The 14433-nt window shown below is 43.1% G+C and overlaps 1 protein-coding gene across 1 annotated transcript in view; it reads right to left on the bottom strand.

Moving 5' to 3' along the window:
• Window positions 1–14433, bottom strand: part of LOC140139692 (uncharacterized) — a 74366-nt gene that overhangs the window by 48100 nt on the left and 11833 nt on the right. The window contains 2 exon segments of the mRNA XM_072161394.1: window positions 4182–4451; window positions 6184–6282. Of these exon segments, the coding sequence (XP_072017495.1) occupies window positions 4182–4359 (178 nt within the window). The 5' untranslated portion in view covers window positions 4360–4451; window positions 6184–6282.

Here is a 14433-nt window from a genome sequence, read left to right as displayed (position 1 = left end):
ACACGTCACATATACTATACCATTCAGCAAATTACTTCAGTAGTGTTCGTCTGGTCAGTCAAATTATCCAGTAAAAAGAACAAGGTCACGCATTGCTACACAGCTTGACCAGCGAATGAGGTGCGATGTGATGATGATGTGATTCAATTAGCCAATCAGAACCACACTTCCGTATACGCCATAACTGCGACAAATTGGCAGACCGCTAAAGTTCTCTGCTGAAAACTATAGGATCTCAATCAATCTCATCTGTCAGGACACAGTTCCATAACCCCAATATGTTTGCACATTCATAGAATGACCTTTGAATGAGTTGGGTACAAAATCTCATACTCAGAAACTTGATAGTCAAATCAATGAGTTTTTGAGTGTAGAAGCTTATTGTGGACATTAGGAACTGTGTTTTAAAATTGCTCTTGAAAGTGTGCTACTTTGCTGATATACCTACATGTAGGCCTACAATCTATATGATTAAATTATCTTTCCATAAAAGGTAGGCTTAACATTCCATACTTCGATCATATATATATGTAGGCCTATGTATAAAAAGCTTACAAAATTACCATCACATTAATAATCCATTGTAGTGAGTTCCCAAATTCTTCAGCCATTTCTCTCATATGCCATAACCATATACATGTATCGAGAGTGGCACTGATTGACACCAAGATGAAAAGAGAATCGCATAAGCTGGCATCGCTTTACCCCTACCTTTACGTAAATACTTGGCAAGGTCCATAAGTCTGGAATAAGTGCCAAGGAAAAAAACTTGTTGCTCCTGTGCAGTGCAGTGAAGGTGCCGATATAATTATAATGTTACGAAGTGCAAGTTAAAATGGACCTGGAATTACATAAACCACTCCCCTGAACACCTCGTAAGTTGGCGAAGACAAGATGCTTACTGGTAGAGATTTCCACCAGGTGACTGTGCACGGGAAGAACCAAAGAACACAGCTAATATTCATACCTAATTATGTTCCCAAAATCCTATCAGAACATAGTTGGATGGATAAACTCTACACATACAAGCGATGAATAACTGTGCTCTTACAATTATTCCCAGTTCAGTGATTACCAGCAAGCATGTTTTGATGGTCTATGCAGCAAGTGAGTGACAGATAAACCCAGGCTTTTATTATTAAATGAAACATGATGATGTACAATGTACACTTACCTTTTTAGCTCAGAAGATGCCACATTGACATTTTGTACCCTACATGCATGAACTCTGAGCTGAACAATCAGTGAATAAATGGTAAGAGGCTAACAGCCAATGCAAGGTTGATTTGGAAGCCAAGGTTAAGCCTGCAATATATTCTAGGTATATCAACAGCTGGTATGATCATTGAGTGTGATATTAGGAAGTCATCCAACACCTACTTATAGAGCAATCACTATGACCTGAAACTAACCTACTATAGGTCATACAGGTTTCAACCACTAGAATTTACTATACTATGATCAACTCGTATTTATAGGCAAGAATTATTCAGATTTTGTTACTATACAAGTCTAAATAAAGTCCAAACTTCCGCTCGCGTATATTTACAAAAGCATGTGTCAGTCACGCAATACGCAAATCGCAGTGCGCGTAGGAGTTTCGCCCAGCTGTGTAAACGCCATTCTATTAATCCATGATGAAATGAATCCCGCCTATCACAAGCTGATCAGAGCTAGCACTATGAGCCCAAATGATCTCATCTCCATGGCAAGGTTCAATAACCTTCATTCAACAGTGTAGCTCAAAAATTTACCTCAACTTGTAGAGTAGGAGTTTTTGTTCCTGTCATACTCTGAGGTCATTTTAAGCATGTAGAAATCTATTGGGGTTAAAGAACTGTGTACTAACAGATGAACATGTTCACATCAAAATCAGAAGTCATTTGATCTTTTCAAAAGTTCAAACTTTGCAATTGCATGATTAAAATCATGCAATGTCAGGAACTGAAAGCTTATGACAATACAGTAATAGCTGATGGAGGCTGGAGGATCGAAGTAGAGTCTTGCTAATTTTGCTTTTACTACATTAGTGCAGTGGCACATGCTACCATGCTTACCAAAACAATCAAAGTAGGAAGGCATATATATTAGGGGTGTGATTTTCGGGTAATTTTGTGCCCGGGTACCCAGCGCATTTTTCAGGCGAGTAACCAGGTACCTGAAAATGAAAAAAAAAAAATTGCAAAAAAATGAATGATCCTAGCATTTATGTAGGTCTAGGACCTGGGACACTACAAAACCGATTTTTAAAAAAAAATTTCGGGCACCCGGGCAGCAGGGTATTTCCTGCCCGGGTAATGTAAGCACAGGTATTGTCTCTAAACATGACAAATTTCTCAATACCCATTTTTTTTGTTCCTAATAATGCACTGGAACATTTTCATAGTATCGACACATGTTTGTGAAAACAAAAGGAATCTGTACAAAGTTATGGGAGTTTACAATATATCATATTGCAAAGGATTCTGGGATGGGTGAGATTTCTTCTCTGAGAGCCCCCTACTTTTATGCATCAAGGCAGAAAATACACTGTACATTCTTGTCTAGTCAATGGCCTCCCAATAACGTATACTGATGATACTGTCTGATTACATGCAGATTCGGGTATCGGGAGCCTGCCATCAAAATATCATGATTATTATTACGACAATTACTGTCAACATTTACTGACATTAGATGAACCCCGCTTCTGTTTTGACTCCTGCTGTCATGGTTATTTTTGCTGCTGAGTGTTGATTTAAATGGAACTCTGTTGTAATTATGTCTTGAGGAGACTGAGAGGGGGCATGTGATATATCAAGGTAAAATAAGCTGGATAGGCCGTGACCGGATGGGGGGGGGGGCACACACTAAAAATGGGTGACGGGGATATGCGTCCACATTGACCCCTATTTTTCAACTCCCTCTCACTCAAAGACCCACTTTTTAGTTTTCCTGTCATCAAATCATTAATTTTCTTAAATTTTCAGACTTTTTGAAAATTTTGTTCAACTTTTATATTTTTACGCAAATTTTTCCTAGTCTCACGGAGAAACTCCCTTTTTTTGCAAGATTTTCCCCAGTCTCACAGAGAGACCGCCTGTTTTGGTAAGATTTTCCCGGTCTCATGGAAAGACACCCTTTGGTAGGCCTTCACCATTTGTGATGTCCAGGCTCTCACCAAAAGACCCCTAGTTTCGAACTGCTGTCCGCGCATCCCGTCACTTCCAAAGTCAAAATGACCTCAAGTGACCCCGAGATGACCTTTGTCCTCACACCTATTGCCATCACACATGTCATTGTACCCAGAAGTCATTGTGTCCAAGTCCCATTGAAATCTATCAAAGCATTTGGAAGAAATCAACCAAAGAAGCTGACAATCAACACTTTTCTTGAAAAAGGTTAACATTTTCTGCACATAGGCCTTCACCACAAAGACAGACAACTGGCTCATTTTATAGTCCGCTTTCGAAATTTTGTTTGCCAGGGACAGAATTATTTTATGCTTTGACAAATTTAGACAAACTATTACCCAATGACCTTAATTTATAAAATTAGAAAACCTACTCATTAGCATTGACTGAATACAAAAGAAATTGAAAAATAAAATGTTAAGAAAAAGCTATGTCAAATTTCATCTTTGACAAGTCTACTTTATAATTGCCTCGTTCTTCATTGGGCTATTCCATTTAAAATTCACACTACCCCTGTGGAAGATTTTGGAAACATATTCCACAAGGGGAGTAATGAACACAATTGGCAGCTCCATCAGAATTTCATACACATTCTGAGAAAGATTCGACCTGAATCTTCCACAGAGGGAGGGTGAGTTTCAAATGGAGCTGCCTAATGTGTTCATTCCATTTGAAATTCATACTCCCAACTGTGGCAGATATTTCCAAAATCTTCCATAGGGGTAGTATGGATTTTAAATGGAATAGCCCAACAAGACAATACTTTCTTAACAGCATTTCAGATTAGTTAATTATATGCAATATAATCATCTGAGTAACCAATCAAAATAGAGCTTTTAGATCTCTACAATTTTAAGCTTAATCCCCTTCAGCCCTACTGACTATTCTTACCATATCTCTGATTGGCTCATCATGATGCACCCCTCTTTATAACCAATCAAAATAGTTCTTAGAGGCTAATAATCCATTCCATTTCACTAAAAGCACTCAATATTTTATCATACAAACCTTGTATCCTATGTGACTCCTGTTGCTGCTGTTGTTGTCGTTGTTGTTGATTTGATGGCCGTCTTATATTGGCGTAATCTTCAAGCTTAACTGGGCTTCTAGGGCTGGTAACTTTGGTAGTTTTGCGTTGTTGGACGGAATCTATTCTATTTGGCATGACCTCCCTGGGGTCACTCATGGTAATCTAGCCAGCTCCTTTCCTCCTTTCCTTCCTTCAATCAAGTCTATTACTGGATCGATGCCATGGTAACACCTTCCCATCATGCTTTGCTGATGACAGAAATTTAACATACAAGTTGTTATTTTCTTATGAAAAATTTTCAAATTAAGCTGCTGTCTGCAAAATAGGAAACTTGCACAAATGTCTGAAATTGATTAGTTCCAGCCTGACTCATTGCCACGATGTTGAGCAGAGCGCAAAAATGACAAATAATCTCCCAGAGTGCACTTCTGCAATATCTAAGGATTCATGCACAACGTTTATAAGCAATTTGGAAAGATTCCAATGTTGTTCTTATCACAAGCTTTTCTGATCGGAATGATAAGTGCAAACATTTTTACTAGAAAAAAAATCTTATCTGGTCTTTTGATCATGTTCAAGCAACATGCAAATAAAAGGAATTTAGAAAAGCAGCAAATATGTCAATTGCATAATTACATTCCAGATGTTGAATGTAAATCATGCAATATTTGGATAAAACAGAAAGGGCATTTTTTAAATTTTATTTTTAGGGCAGTTTTGCATAACCAGGAAGTGTGACACTGAATGTTTATTTGCAGAGTGTACCCATTCCCATTGAGGGCGCTTATAACATCCATTATTATGACAATTTCTTAAAACCATCCATTTCTATTTTTCTGATATTTTCACAGTACTTACACATCATGATCATGTAGAAATATATTAAATCAAATAGTTGCCAAGCCTGCTCCTCTCCAAAAAACTAAACAGTCCTACATGTACATGTATACATGTCTCAATGATAATAACTATACACATCATTGTCAATAATTTTTTTTAATCCTTTACCCCTACCGAATTTTATTAAATTCCATATTTCACTTGATCTCAAACCAGCATGACAACTGATAGCACTATTATTACAGATCACTAATCACATCTGTATCTTTGTGCAATTTATGCCATGTGCAGGTGATTTACAATTTTTTTTTTACTTTTTATTAGATTGGCCGAGCCTCCGACTACACAAACAGCTTATTTTTCATCAATAATGTCAGTGTTTTAACAACTGAAAACATGGTTTATGGGCATTCACTGCCTTTTCCTATACCACTTGTTCCCATAGCAACTATCACCATCTTCCATCAACATGATCCAAGAACAAGTCACACTCATTTGCCATGCCCATCAAGTCTCTTTCCTTTCATTTCACAGAGCAGGTGATTTTTGATAAAAAGCCAATATCCTGGAATGGTGATGATCCAGAATTACTAAGTCTGCAATTTGTTAGCCCAATTGGGCGACTTTTGAAGAATTTTCATTGATTTGACCATTTCCTGATTTGACCATTTCCAGTCCTACAGAAACCAACATAGAAACCATGTGGTTACGAACATCACCGTCGGATCCAAGACTGCCTCCCCTTGAGGTGCTGTAAAGTTAGTGACCAAAACGGGGGTCCATGGGATTGGACCCAGGCAGCACCCTCATTTATGCAAGGAGGCAGGTCCCCATTGGCTAGGGAAATTTTGCATTTCTGAACTCAATTCATACAATTTGGTGCATACTTTCTCTCTTTCTTTCTTTCTTTTATCTCTTTTTTTGCGATTCATACCCCGGGGTGCAGCAGCCACCAAAGCATCCCCCTGGATCCGCACACATGACGAACACATTGTGTGACTTTCCAAAATCCACCGCTGTGATTTCTGCCAAGTTTTCTGTCCCATACTAACTAGTGGTTCTAAAAACATTGGGTGACTTCTTCGAGTTTTGACCCATGATTTGGGCGAAAATTTTAAAAACCCTGTGATGATTACTTACCAAGACAGACGAGTAATTATAAGGATGAATTCACATTATCTGCCAGCAATGATGTATTGTTCATTATAATGCTTGTTGATAATCAGCGTTGATTGGTTTCTGAAACAAATAAAAAATTGGAGGAAAAACTTAAAAATAATCTTGTTTTTATAATATTGATAACAATTTTTCATGCATTTCACAGGAATTTTTTCATGGCTTACATATATGTCATGTGTATTTTTCCCCAGTCCCAAGTACAGGGAATTAAAAAAAAATAAAATAAAATACTAAAAACTCAAAGAATCACATATTTCCATAATTCTGTCAAAATATGACAAGGAATGACATTGAAATGTTGTGTTATTAAATGTTTTAAGACTACTTTTGCCAATAAACCAGTTAAAATTTTTTATTTACATTACTGATAATGTAATTTTTTTATGTTTTCATAAATTTAGATATGTTATGTTTACAATTTTTAAAGAAATGTCTCTGAAGACTGTTTCTAATACTGAATAATTACTGATCCTCTGGTGCAATTATTATAATCAGAAATTCAAAATAGTTCATTGAGGGTGCCAGGTCGATAATTTGGCCTGCAGTGCCCAAGGGGTTAATTGCAATATTGCATTCTTAATCTAGAAATCAATATTATCAAAGCAAACATAAACAGAAATTATTATCTTGTGAGCAGAACATTATTAAATCTCGGGACAAATTAACTGTATTCCCACTGAGCTAATTTGTGTGTGTGTGGGGGGGGGGGGGGTGCAACCCCTATATTTTTTGCATCATATAGGGCCTACTGCTTTATTTAAAATCTATGTACCAACGTATATAGCTATGGGTCTCCTCTATCCAGTGGTGCCAAAATAGGTACAAACATTCCCCATAATATTGCTACACGACATTATAATGTGTGTGGGGGTGAGTGTGCACCCTTGCAAAATTGAGAAATTCTGGCCTCAAAGGCAAAATTGATTGTCGGTGTAAAATCACACTAACAACATGCAATTTCCACTGTACATGTATTTTCCGCTGAATATGAAAGGAAATCAAGGTGAACATCTTAAAAGTTTTAAAAAAAATTTAGTTAAAAAAAGTTAGTAATAAGGTTAAAATTGATAGTCTTAAAACCACAACTAGTTAAAAACCATAATATATAACAGTAATTACGCAAAAATTGCATGTATACATTGATAATCTTACAATAACATTAAAAAGTACACAAGGGTGATAAATCAATACATTGATTGACCGAATCCTTAATAAAAATCTAATTAACAGCTCCTACAAGTATAGAGTATAAGATCCTCCATATGAACATGATGATATGAAAATGTATTGTACATGGTAAATAAATGCTGTTAATTATTGGTATCCACAATGTCTAATATTTTGTTTGTTTATTTACATTACATGTACTATGTTATCTAGCCCCCCCCAATTTGCAAAAGTATACAAAAAGTCCCCAAATGTAATCATTTGCGGCGTAGATGATCGAGCCAAAAATCAAATTTTTAAAGCTTTTGTGGTCAAAAATGTCTAAATTTGGGGAAGAAAGTCGACTTTTCACACAATGCCCCCCCTGGAAAAAGTCCACTTTTTCAAAATCAGCACACCTCACCACAAAAAAACCTGGCTACAGGCCTGATGTTATCTCTTTTCCCATTCCATTTCCAAAAAAGGGCATTTTGTGATCCACAACATCATCCCCCCACTTTTCACCAAAAAGTTGAGATTTTTATACCACTGGAAACCTCTGGCTATATCAAAGTTCTTGCAGATTAATTTGTTTAGCAATTTATTATTATTAATTTGGTACACCAGAACAAAATTACAACACATTGTCTACATGGAGCAATGTAATACTCATAATCATGCATTTAAGGGATCTAAAATGAGCGTTTATTGCGTTTCGACAGTATTTTTTGTGGGACATGAGAGCACCTCAAACCTATCGAATTGCATTCTGAATACTGAGCATGTCTTTCTGATATCAAATAATTTTCATTTTTGAAAATCAAAATATAATAAATTTTATGACAAATTATAAAATTTGATATTTTTCAAATTTTGGATATATAACAGTCCTCGAAGTAAATTATATAAATCTAATGACATATTCTTAAAGTGTATGTAGCAGGGAGAAAAAGCCGACGGTCAATTGAAAATTTTGATCTTTCATATTGAAGATATGGATTTTTTTCCTAAAAAGACCTAATTTTTTTTTTGGTGTTTTGGGAAAAAAATCCATATCTTCAATACTGAAAAGGTCAAAATTTTCAATTGATCGTCGGTTTTTCATCCCACCTACATACACTTTAAGTATAAATCATCAGATTTACAAAGTTTACTTCAAGTACTCTTAAATATCAAAAATATCAATTTTTAATGATTTGCCATAAAATGTGTATTAAATTGCTAATTTCAAAAAATCAAAATTATTTGATATCAGAATGACATTCTTCAGTATTCAGAATGCAATTCGATATGTCTGATGTGCTCTAATGTCCCACAATAAATACTGTCCAAACGCTCATACCCCAGCCCTTAAGTAGCAACGCAAAATTGGAATCAACTGACATATTGGGAATAAGCTTTTTTGGTGGATATCTACTGAAAAATAACATAAAAAGAGGATGCTAGGATCACAAACTACTCCTTTAATTCACCAAACACTAAAAATAGGAAATTAATTGGTCGAGACTGATGATCCTCGTAACTTTATATTACGTAGGCCTTACCAAAGGAGTATTTTGTGATCCTAGCATCCTTTGACATTTTTCCGTGGATATCCACGAAAAACGCTTAAATTGCCAAAATTACAGTTGATTCCAATTTTGCGCTTGTGAGCTATACATGATTATGTGCATAAAACACTGTTCCATAGGCCAATGTGTTGAATTAAATTCTGCTACACCAGAATGTAATTCAAATTTGACAATATCTTTGCTGAACAAATTAATCTGCAAAAAACATTGATAAGCATTATGCAACCAGAGGTTTCCAGCACTTGGTATGAAAAATTTGCCCTTACCCATTTACATCCAGATTTTCTATATTTTACTTCACACAAAACATATGGTCAAAGGCTACTTTCATTGTGTGCCTGGAGTGAGTCAAGTCTTATGTCAAGCATAAGTAATGTACTGTGACAAAAGAATACTGACATTAGTCCCAAACAAAATGTTTGGTAGACTCATAACCGGTGCGATCTTACCTTTCCGATGTTGATTAAGATACTTCTTGCATCGATCCCGAGATGCGGAAAACCAATAGTCATTTTGTCCCACATAAATGAATAAATAACAAAAAACCCGATCCCCGGTGGACTCACCCAAAGGTGACGTCACACCATATGATAAATCCCTTATCCGACTTGGGATCCCCTACTCGGACCAAACTTGTAGGGGTGGCGGGGTCGGGATAATCAACATCGAAAGGTAAGATCGCACCGGTTATGAGTCTACCAAACATTTTTGTTTGGGACTAGACTCAGTACACCGGTCGATCTTACCGTTCCGATGTTGATTAAGATACTTCTTGCATCAACATCTGAAAGATCGATCTAGCAAGTAACCGACGGATGGAGGTACAAGATTGGTCAGCATCTGATCAGGGATCGGGAGCGGGTAACGATGGTTTTCGCGAGGTCAGAAATATTTTCCCCCAACGGCCGGGCAACAAAGAAGACCACGCGATCACAGACATAAACCTCCTTACTTAATAAGTTTGGTGGTTAAGAATAGCGACACTGGTTCTTACCATGCTGAGTATTCTGTATAGTCTGAAAACCTGGTACCCGTACACCACCGTATTATGATCGCCCGAACAATGTCCCGGTAAACCTCCCGCCCGTCTCTGATTACTAACGTAAGCGGAAGTATCGTAGAGAAGGGCGAAGGTGGCTTCGGGACACCGCCTGCTAGATCTCCTCAAGGGACAACCGAACGGTATACCCAAGATGATGAGATAGCTCGTGTCGAGTGGGTCGTGGGACCGAAACCTTCGCGATCCCCGGACCCCACCAACACCTGGACCAGCCATTGCGACAGCGGCGGTCGTGAGTCCTCGCAAGGCTTGTGTTCGGAAGAAATAGTGCTGCAGCGCCTTATCGGACACCCCAGCCTATCTTTGGCTTCAGCGAACCTTGCCCAACCCTGGGGATTGGAGAGGGCGAATGTCGGTATGCACCGCGCCCGTTCGTAGTCACGAGAACAGAGCGCCGAAACAGTGTCGCTCCAGTGTTTGTGAACACGGAAGCTAACCTCGAGACCGTGTGCAACTCAGCACCGCCGTCCGAAGCCAACGCCAAACCGGAAAGCCATCTTGAGAGTTACGTATTTAAGCGCCGCTTTTGGCGGAAGGTCAAAAGGGTGACCCTTAAAGTAATCTAAGACTGTGTTGGGATCCCTTAGGAGGATCACTTTCCTTTTTGGTAGACACTCGTTGAACATACCGTCGAGGCGTAGACTAATAAGGTAACCATCGGTTATGATAGTCAACCCGTCTCGAAACCTCGGTGAATGGAGAGGACAGCTGACTTATAGCTGGCCCCAGTGGCCTGCTGAAGTCTTGCTTGGAACTTTTCTGTCAGAAACTCCGGAACTAGCAGCACAGAGGCTCTAGCGGGAGAGCTATTTGTCTCATAGCACCAAGCGTAGTATGGAGCCAGACTCTGGCTATACGTACGGAGGGTAGACTTCCGTCTAGCCCCGGCGATGAGAAAAACAGCTTCTGATGAAAAGTATCCCTCGCTGCGCGTTCCCTGGTAAGGGCCATGCAGCTAACTGCAGGTGCTCTAGTGATAGACTGGGTACCTCCGCTCCGGGCATCCGGAGTAGATCTGGTACCTCGGGGAGTGCCAGCGGCCTTGCCGCTAGCAGAATGACAATGCAGTCTTCCCACCCGATCTTGGTCACCACCCTCATGAGTAGTGAGATCGGAGGGACTGCATAAGCTGTCATCCTCCCCAGTCTATGGACAGAGCGTCCACGGTGAATGCTTGGGGTCCGCGACCCTTGAGCAGTACACCGGCAGTGGATGATTGCGATGAGATGCGAACAGATCTTTCGAGGGGTGGTACATCCCCTTGAAGATCGTCTGAGCGACCTGCGGAGCAAGGGACCATTCTGCTGGTCCCGACACCCTTCCTCGTGACAGATTGTGCGCGAGGATGCTGGTGACGCCCGCGATGTGTATCGCTCTCATCGTACTCTGCCTGAACTTGCACCACCCTATCAGGTGTCGTGCATGCAGGCTCAATCGTGGTGGCCCGGAGTCCCCTTGTCTGTTGGGGTAGGCTACCACGGTTGTGTTATCCGTCAGGACAACGGTATGTGATTCCACGATCACCTCCTCGTGAGCGAGGGAGGTTGATGTGAAACTCTGTCTCTATGGCCCCCATAGGCCCGAGACGGAGTCTCTGTGGATGTGGACCCCCAGCCCGTTTTGCGCTATGGTGCGTCACTACGTGACATACCGGGGTGCAGGAAACCTGACACCCTGGGTCAAATTGGGCTGATGGGTCCACCACCAGAGTTCCTCTCGCGCGATCTCCGCCAACGGAACCGCGAGGGATATTGGGTGACGACTGGGCCTGCAAGCAGGCTAGAAGGTGTAGTTGGGTAAGCCTAACGTAGAAACGGCAGTACAGTACGAGGTCTACCATACTGGCCATTAGGCCTACCACCTTCATCCATGCCACAGCGGGTTTTGCCCGAGACTCGGCCAAGAGTCAGGCACACCGCACCATGTTCGTCACATGCTCTGGTGAGAGCACCGCGAACCCCTCCGTGAGGGTGATCTGGGCCCCTACAAATAGTGGTGTCTGCGTCGGGACCACGCTGGACTTTTTGAGCTGATCAAAAATCCAGGGTCCCGCACCCTACGGACTATCAACCCCGTGAGACCCGTAGTCTTCAGTGGAGTGCGTCCGTATATGAGCCAAGGTCCAGGTAGCAACTGATGTTGACACCCCTGTGCTTCAGGTACGCTGCCACCGCTCTGACCAAGAGTGTTAAACACCCTGGGAGAGATGGACAGGCGGATGGCGGTATCAAAACTGGTAATTTTGATCCTGTACCTAGAAGCGCAGATGCCTCCGATCTTGAGAGGCGATTGGCATATGCAGATAGGCGTCCGAGAGATCTAGCGATGCTGTTCCCATGCCCCTGATGGGGCAGGCTAGCACCGCGGCGAGAGTCCCCATTCTGAACCTCTTGGGCCTGAAGAACGTGTTCAACAGCCTGCGGTTCCGGATGGGGCTCCCGTCGCTTGGTATTCCTTGGAGCCAATGGCTCCAAGATCACCCGTAGAACGGGGGTAGACCGGGACAATCGCCCGCTTCGTGAGAAGCTGTGTGATCCCTGTCAGTAGTGCCCGACGCTGGGGGCCGTCTGACGGCACTACTGTGGACCTCGGAAATGTGCAGACGAATGTGGGGAGACTGGGTTGCCAGTCTGTAACCCCCACCACCACTGACCATACCCAGGCACTCAAAGAGATGGTTTCCCACCTCTGGGTGAAAGCCATAAGCGGTCGTCCACTGGGAGATCCCCAGTGGAAAAACCGCTGAGCCCCCAGGAATGCTCTGCCTAGCTTCCCTTGGAAGAGCGCTTGCTCTTCTTCGGGCTTGCCAGCTGTTCCTGTGCTACCCTTGCGCCTCCCAGAAATGGGTGCTACAGAGGTAGTGGGCTCGGGTACTGTTGGTGGTGCACGGCCTGCTGAAGTCGGAGCTCCTACCCATGGTAAGGGCAGTTTCCGACTTCTTCAGAGTGCTCCGTTGGTAGCTTCTTTGCACGGTCCTCCACCGTAGCGCAGAAGCATCCAAAGAGAAAAGGACCCTGCCTTTCCATCGCGTTGAGCGATTGGAGTGGCAGGCCCCCCCCCGGCGCTGAGTGGACACCCTATGGGCTAGGCCCATGGAGCTCTCGTTGAGGCTAGCTGTTAGCACCGCTAATAGGCTCCCCTCGCGGAAGAGCTCAGATGTCGTCTGAGCGTGATACGCTTGACGACATCTGGGTCCCTCTCGGATCCCCTCAGGTAGGTCCCGTGGTCCTCCGCGTTACACGCAGAGGAAGCGTGCAAGCACGCGGCGTCATAGCTCTACTGAGCTCGACAGCCCCACGATATCTACCCGTGAGGTTTGCCGGGAATGAGAGTGCAGGCGTCCCCTGTGAGGAAGCAGCAGCTGAGCATCCTACTGAAAGGATCCCTGGTCCTCCTCCATGGACTCCCCCTTCGGGGGTGTCCGGGGAAGATCAGTGCTGTTGCTCCCCTCGCGGGGCAGCGGGGGAAGGAGATTGTAGTGATGTCACTACCGGACTCAGCTTCCGACTCCTTTCCCTCGCCCACAGTATCCGTATCATGCTCCGATGATGACGGTAACTGAGGACGGGCATCTGAAAGCGGGTAAGAAGGCATAACCACTGTGTGGCTCGCCGACTACCAGCCAGCAGAAGAGGGAGTACTCCCGCAAGACCCTGAGGTATCCGCCATGGCACCACTGGGTCCGCATGCTCTCGCAGCCGTCGTCCTAGCGCTAGCAGCACGGGGCCTACCCTGATCAAGATCTGGGTTAGCCCCATGCCGGCTGGCCTGGTCAACAGCTGATGTTGGTACTGCGTGGCCATCGCTAGGCGACACTTGCCACGGTGCTAGGCCGTGGAAGAAACACCCTGCGGCGGGTACCACGGGCATACCCAGCCGGCAGCTGACCCTGAAAAGATCCGCCACCAGGGTAACCCCATGGTACTGCAGTACCAGCACCGCCTCCCCCCCTTGTTGCCACAGAGACTGTGGCGACTAATCGCGGTGCTGCGGTACCGGTGCGGTATCAGCGTGGGTACCCTTGAGTGTTCCCAACTGTGGACCGCTGTACCCTCGCCACACTGCGTTCCCTGTTTGGGGGATCAAGCTGTGTGCTGGCGTGGTATCGGCGCGGTACTAGCATGGGTACCCGTGAGGGTTCCCGGCTGTGTACCGCTGTATGCGTGGTTCCAGCGTAGGTGCCCGTGAGGGCTCCCGGCTGTGTACCACTGTACCCATGCCTCACTGCGTTCCCCGCAAGGGATCAAGCCGTGTGTATGGGTACCCGCTATACCGGCTGTCCCTTGGCTAGAGGGAGCTTGCCTAGTACCACGGGGAGCTGAGCGTGGATACCCCCGATCAATCACCCCGCCACCTGAATAGGCAGCGTCAATCAATGGAGCTACGCCCTGTTGATTTGACAGTGATCGATCAAGAGAGGGTAATTGACCCATT

The sequence above is a fragment of the Amphiura filiformis genome, chromosome 18 (assembly GCF_039555335.1).
Source record: "Amphiura filiformis chromosome 18, Afil_fr2py, whole genome shotgun sequence".
NCBI classification, from domain to species: domain Eukaryota; kingdom Metazoa; phylum Echinodermata; class Ophiuroidea; order Amphilepidida; family Amphiuridae; genus Amphiura; species Amphiura filiformis.
Note: the sequence above shows the minus strand (reverse complement) of the source record. Positions and strands in the feature narration are given on the sequence as shown.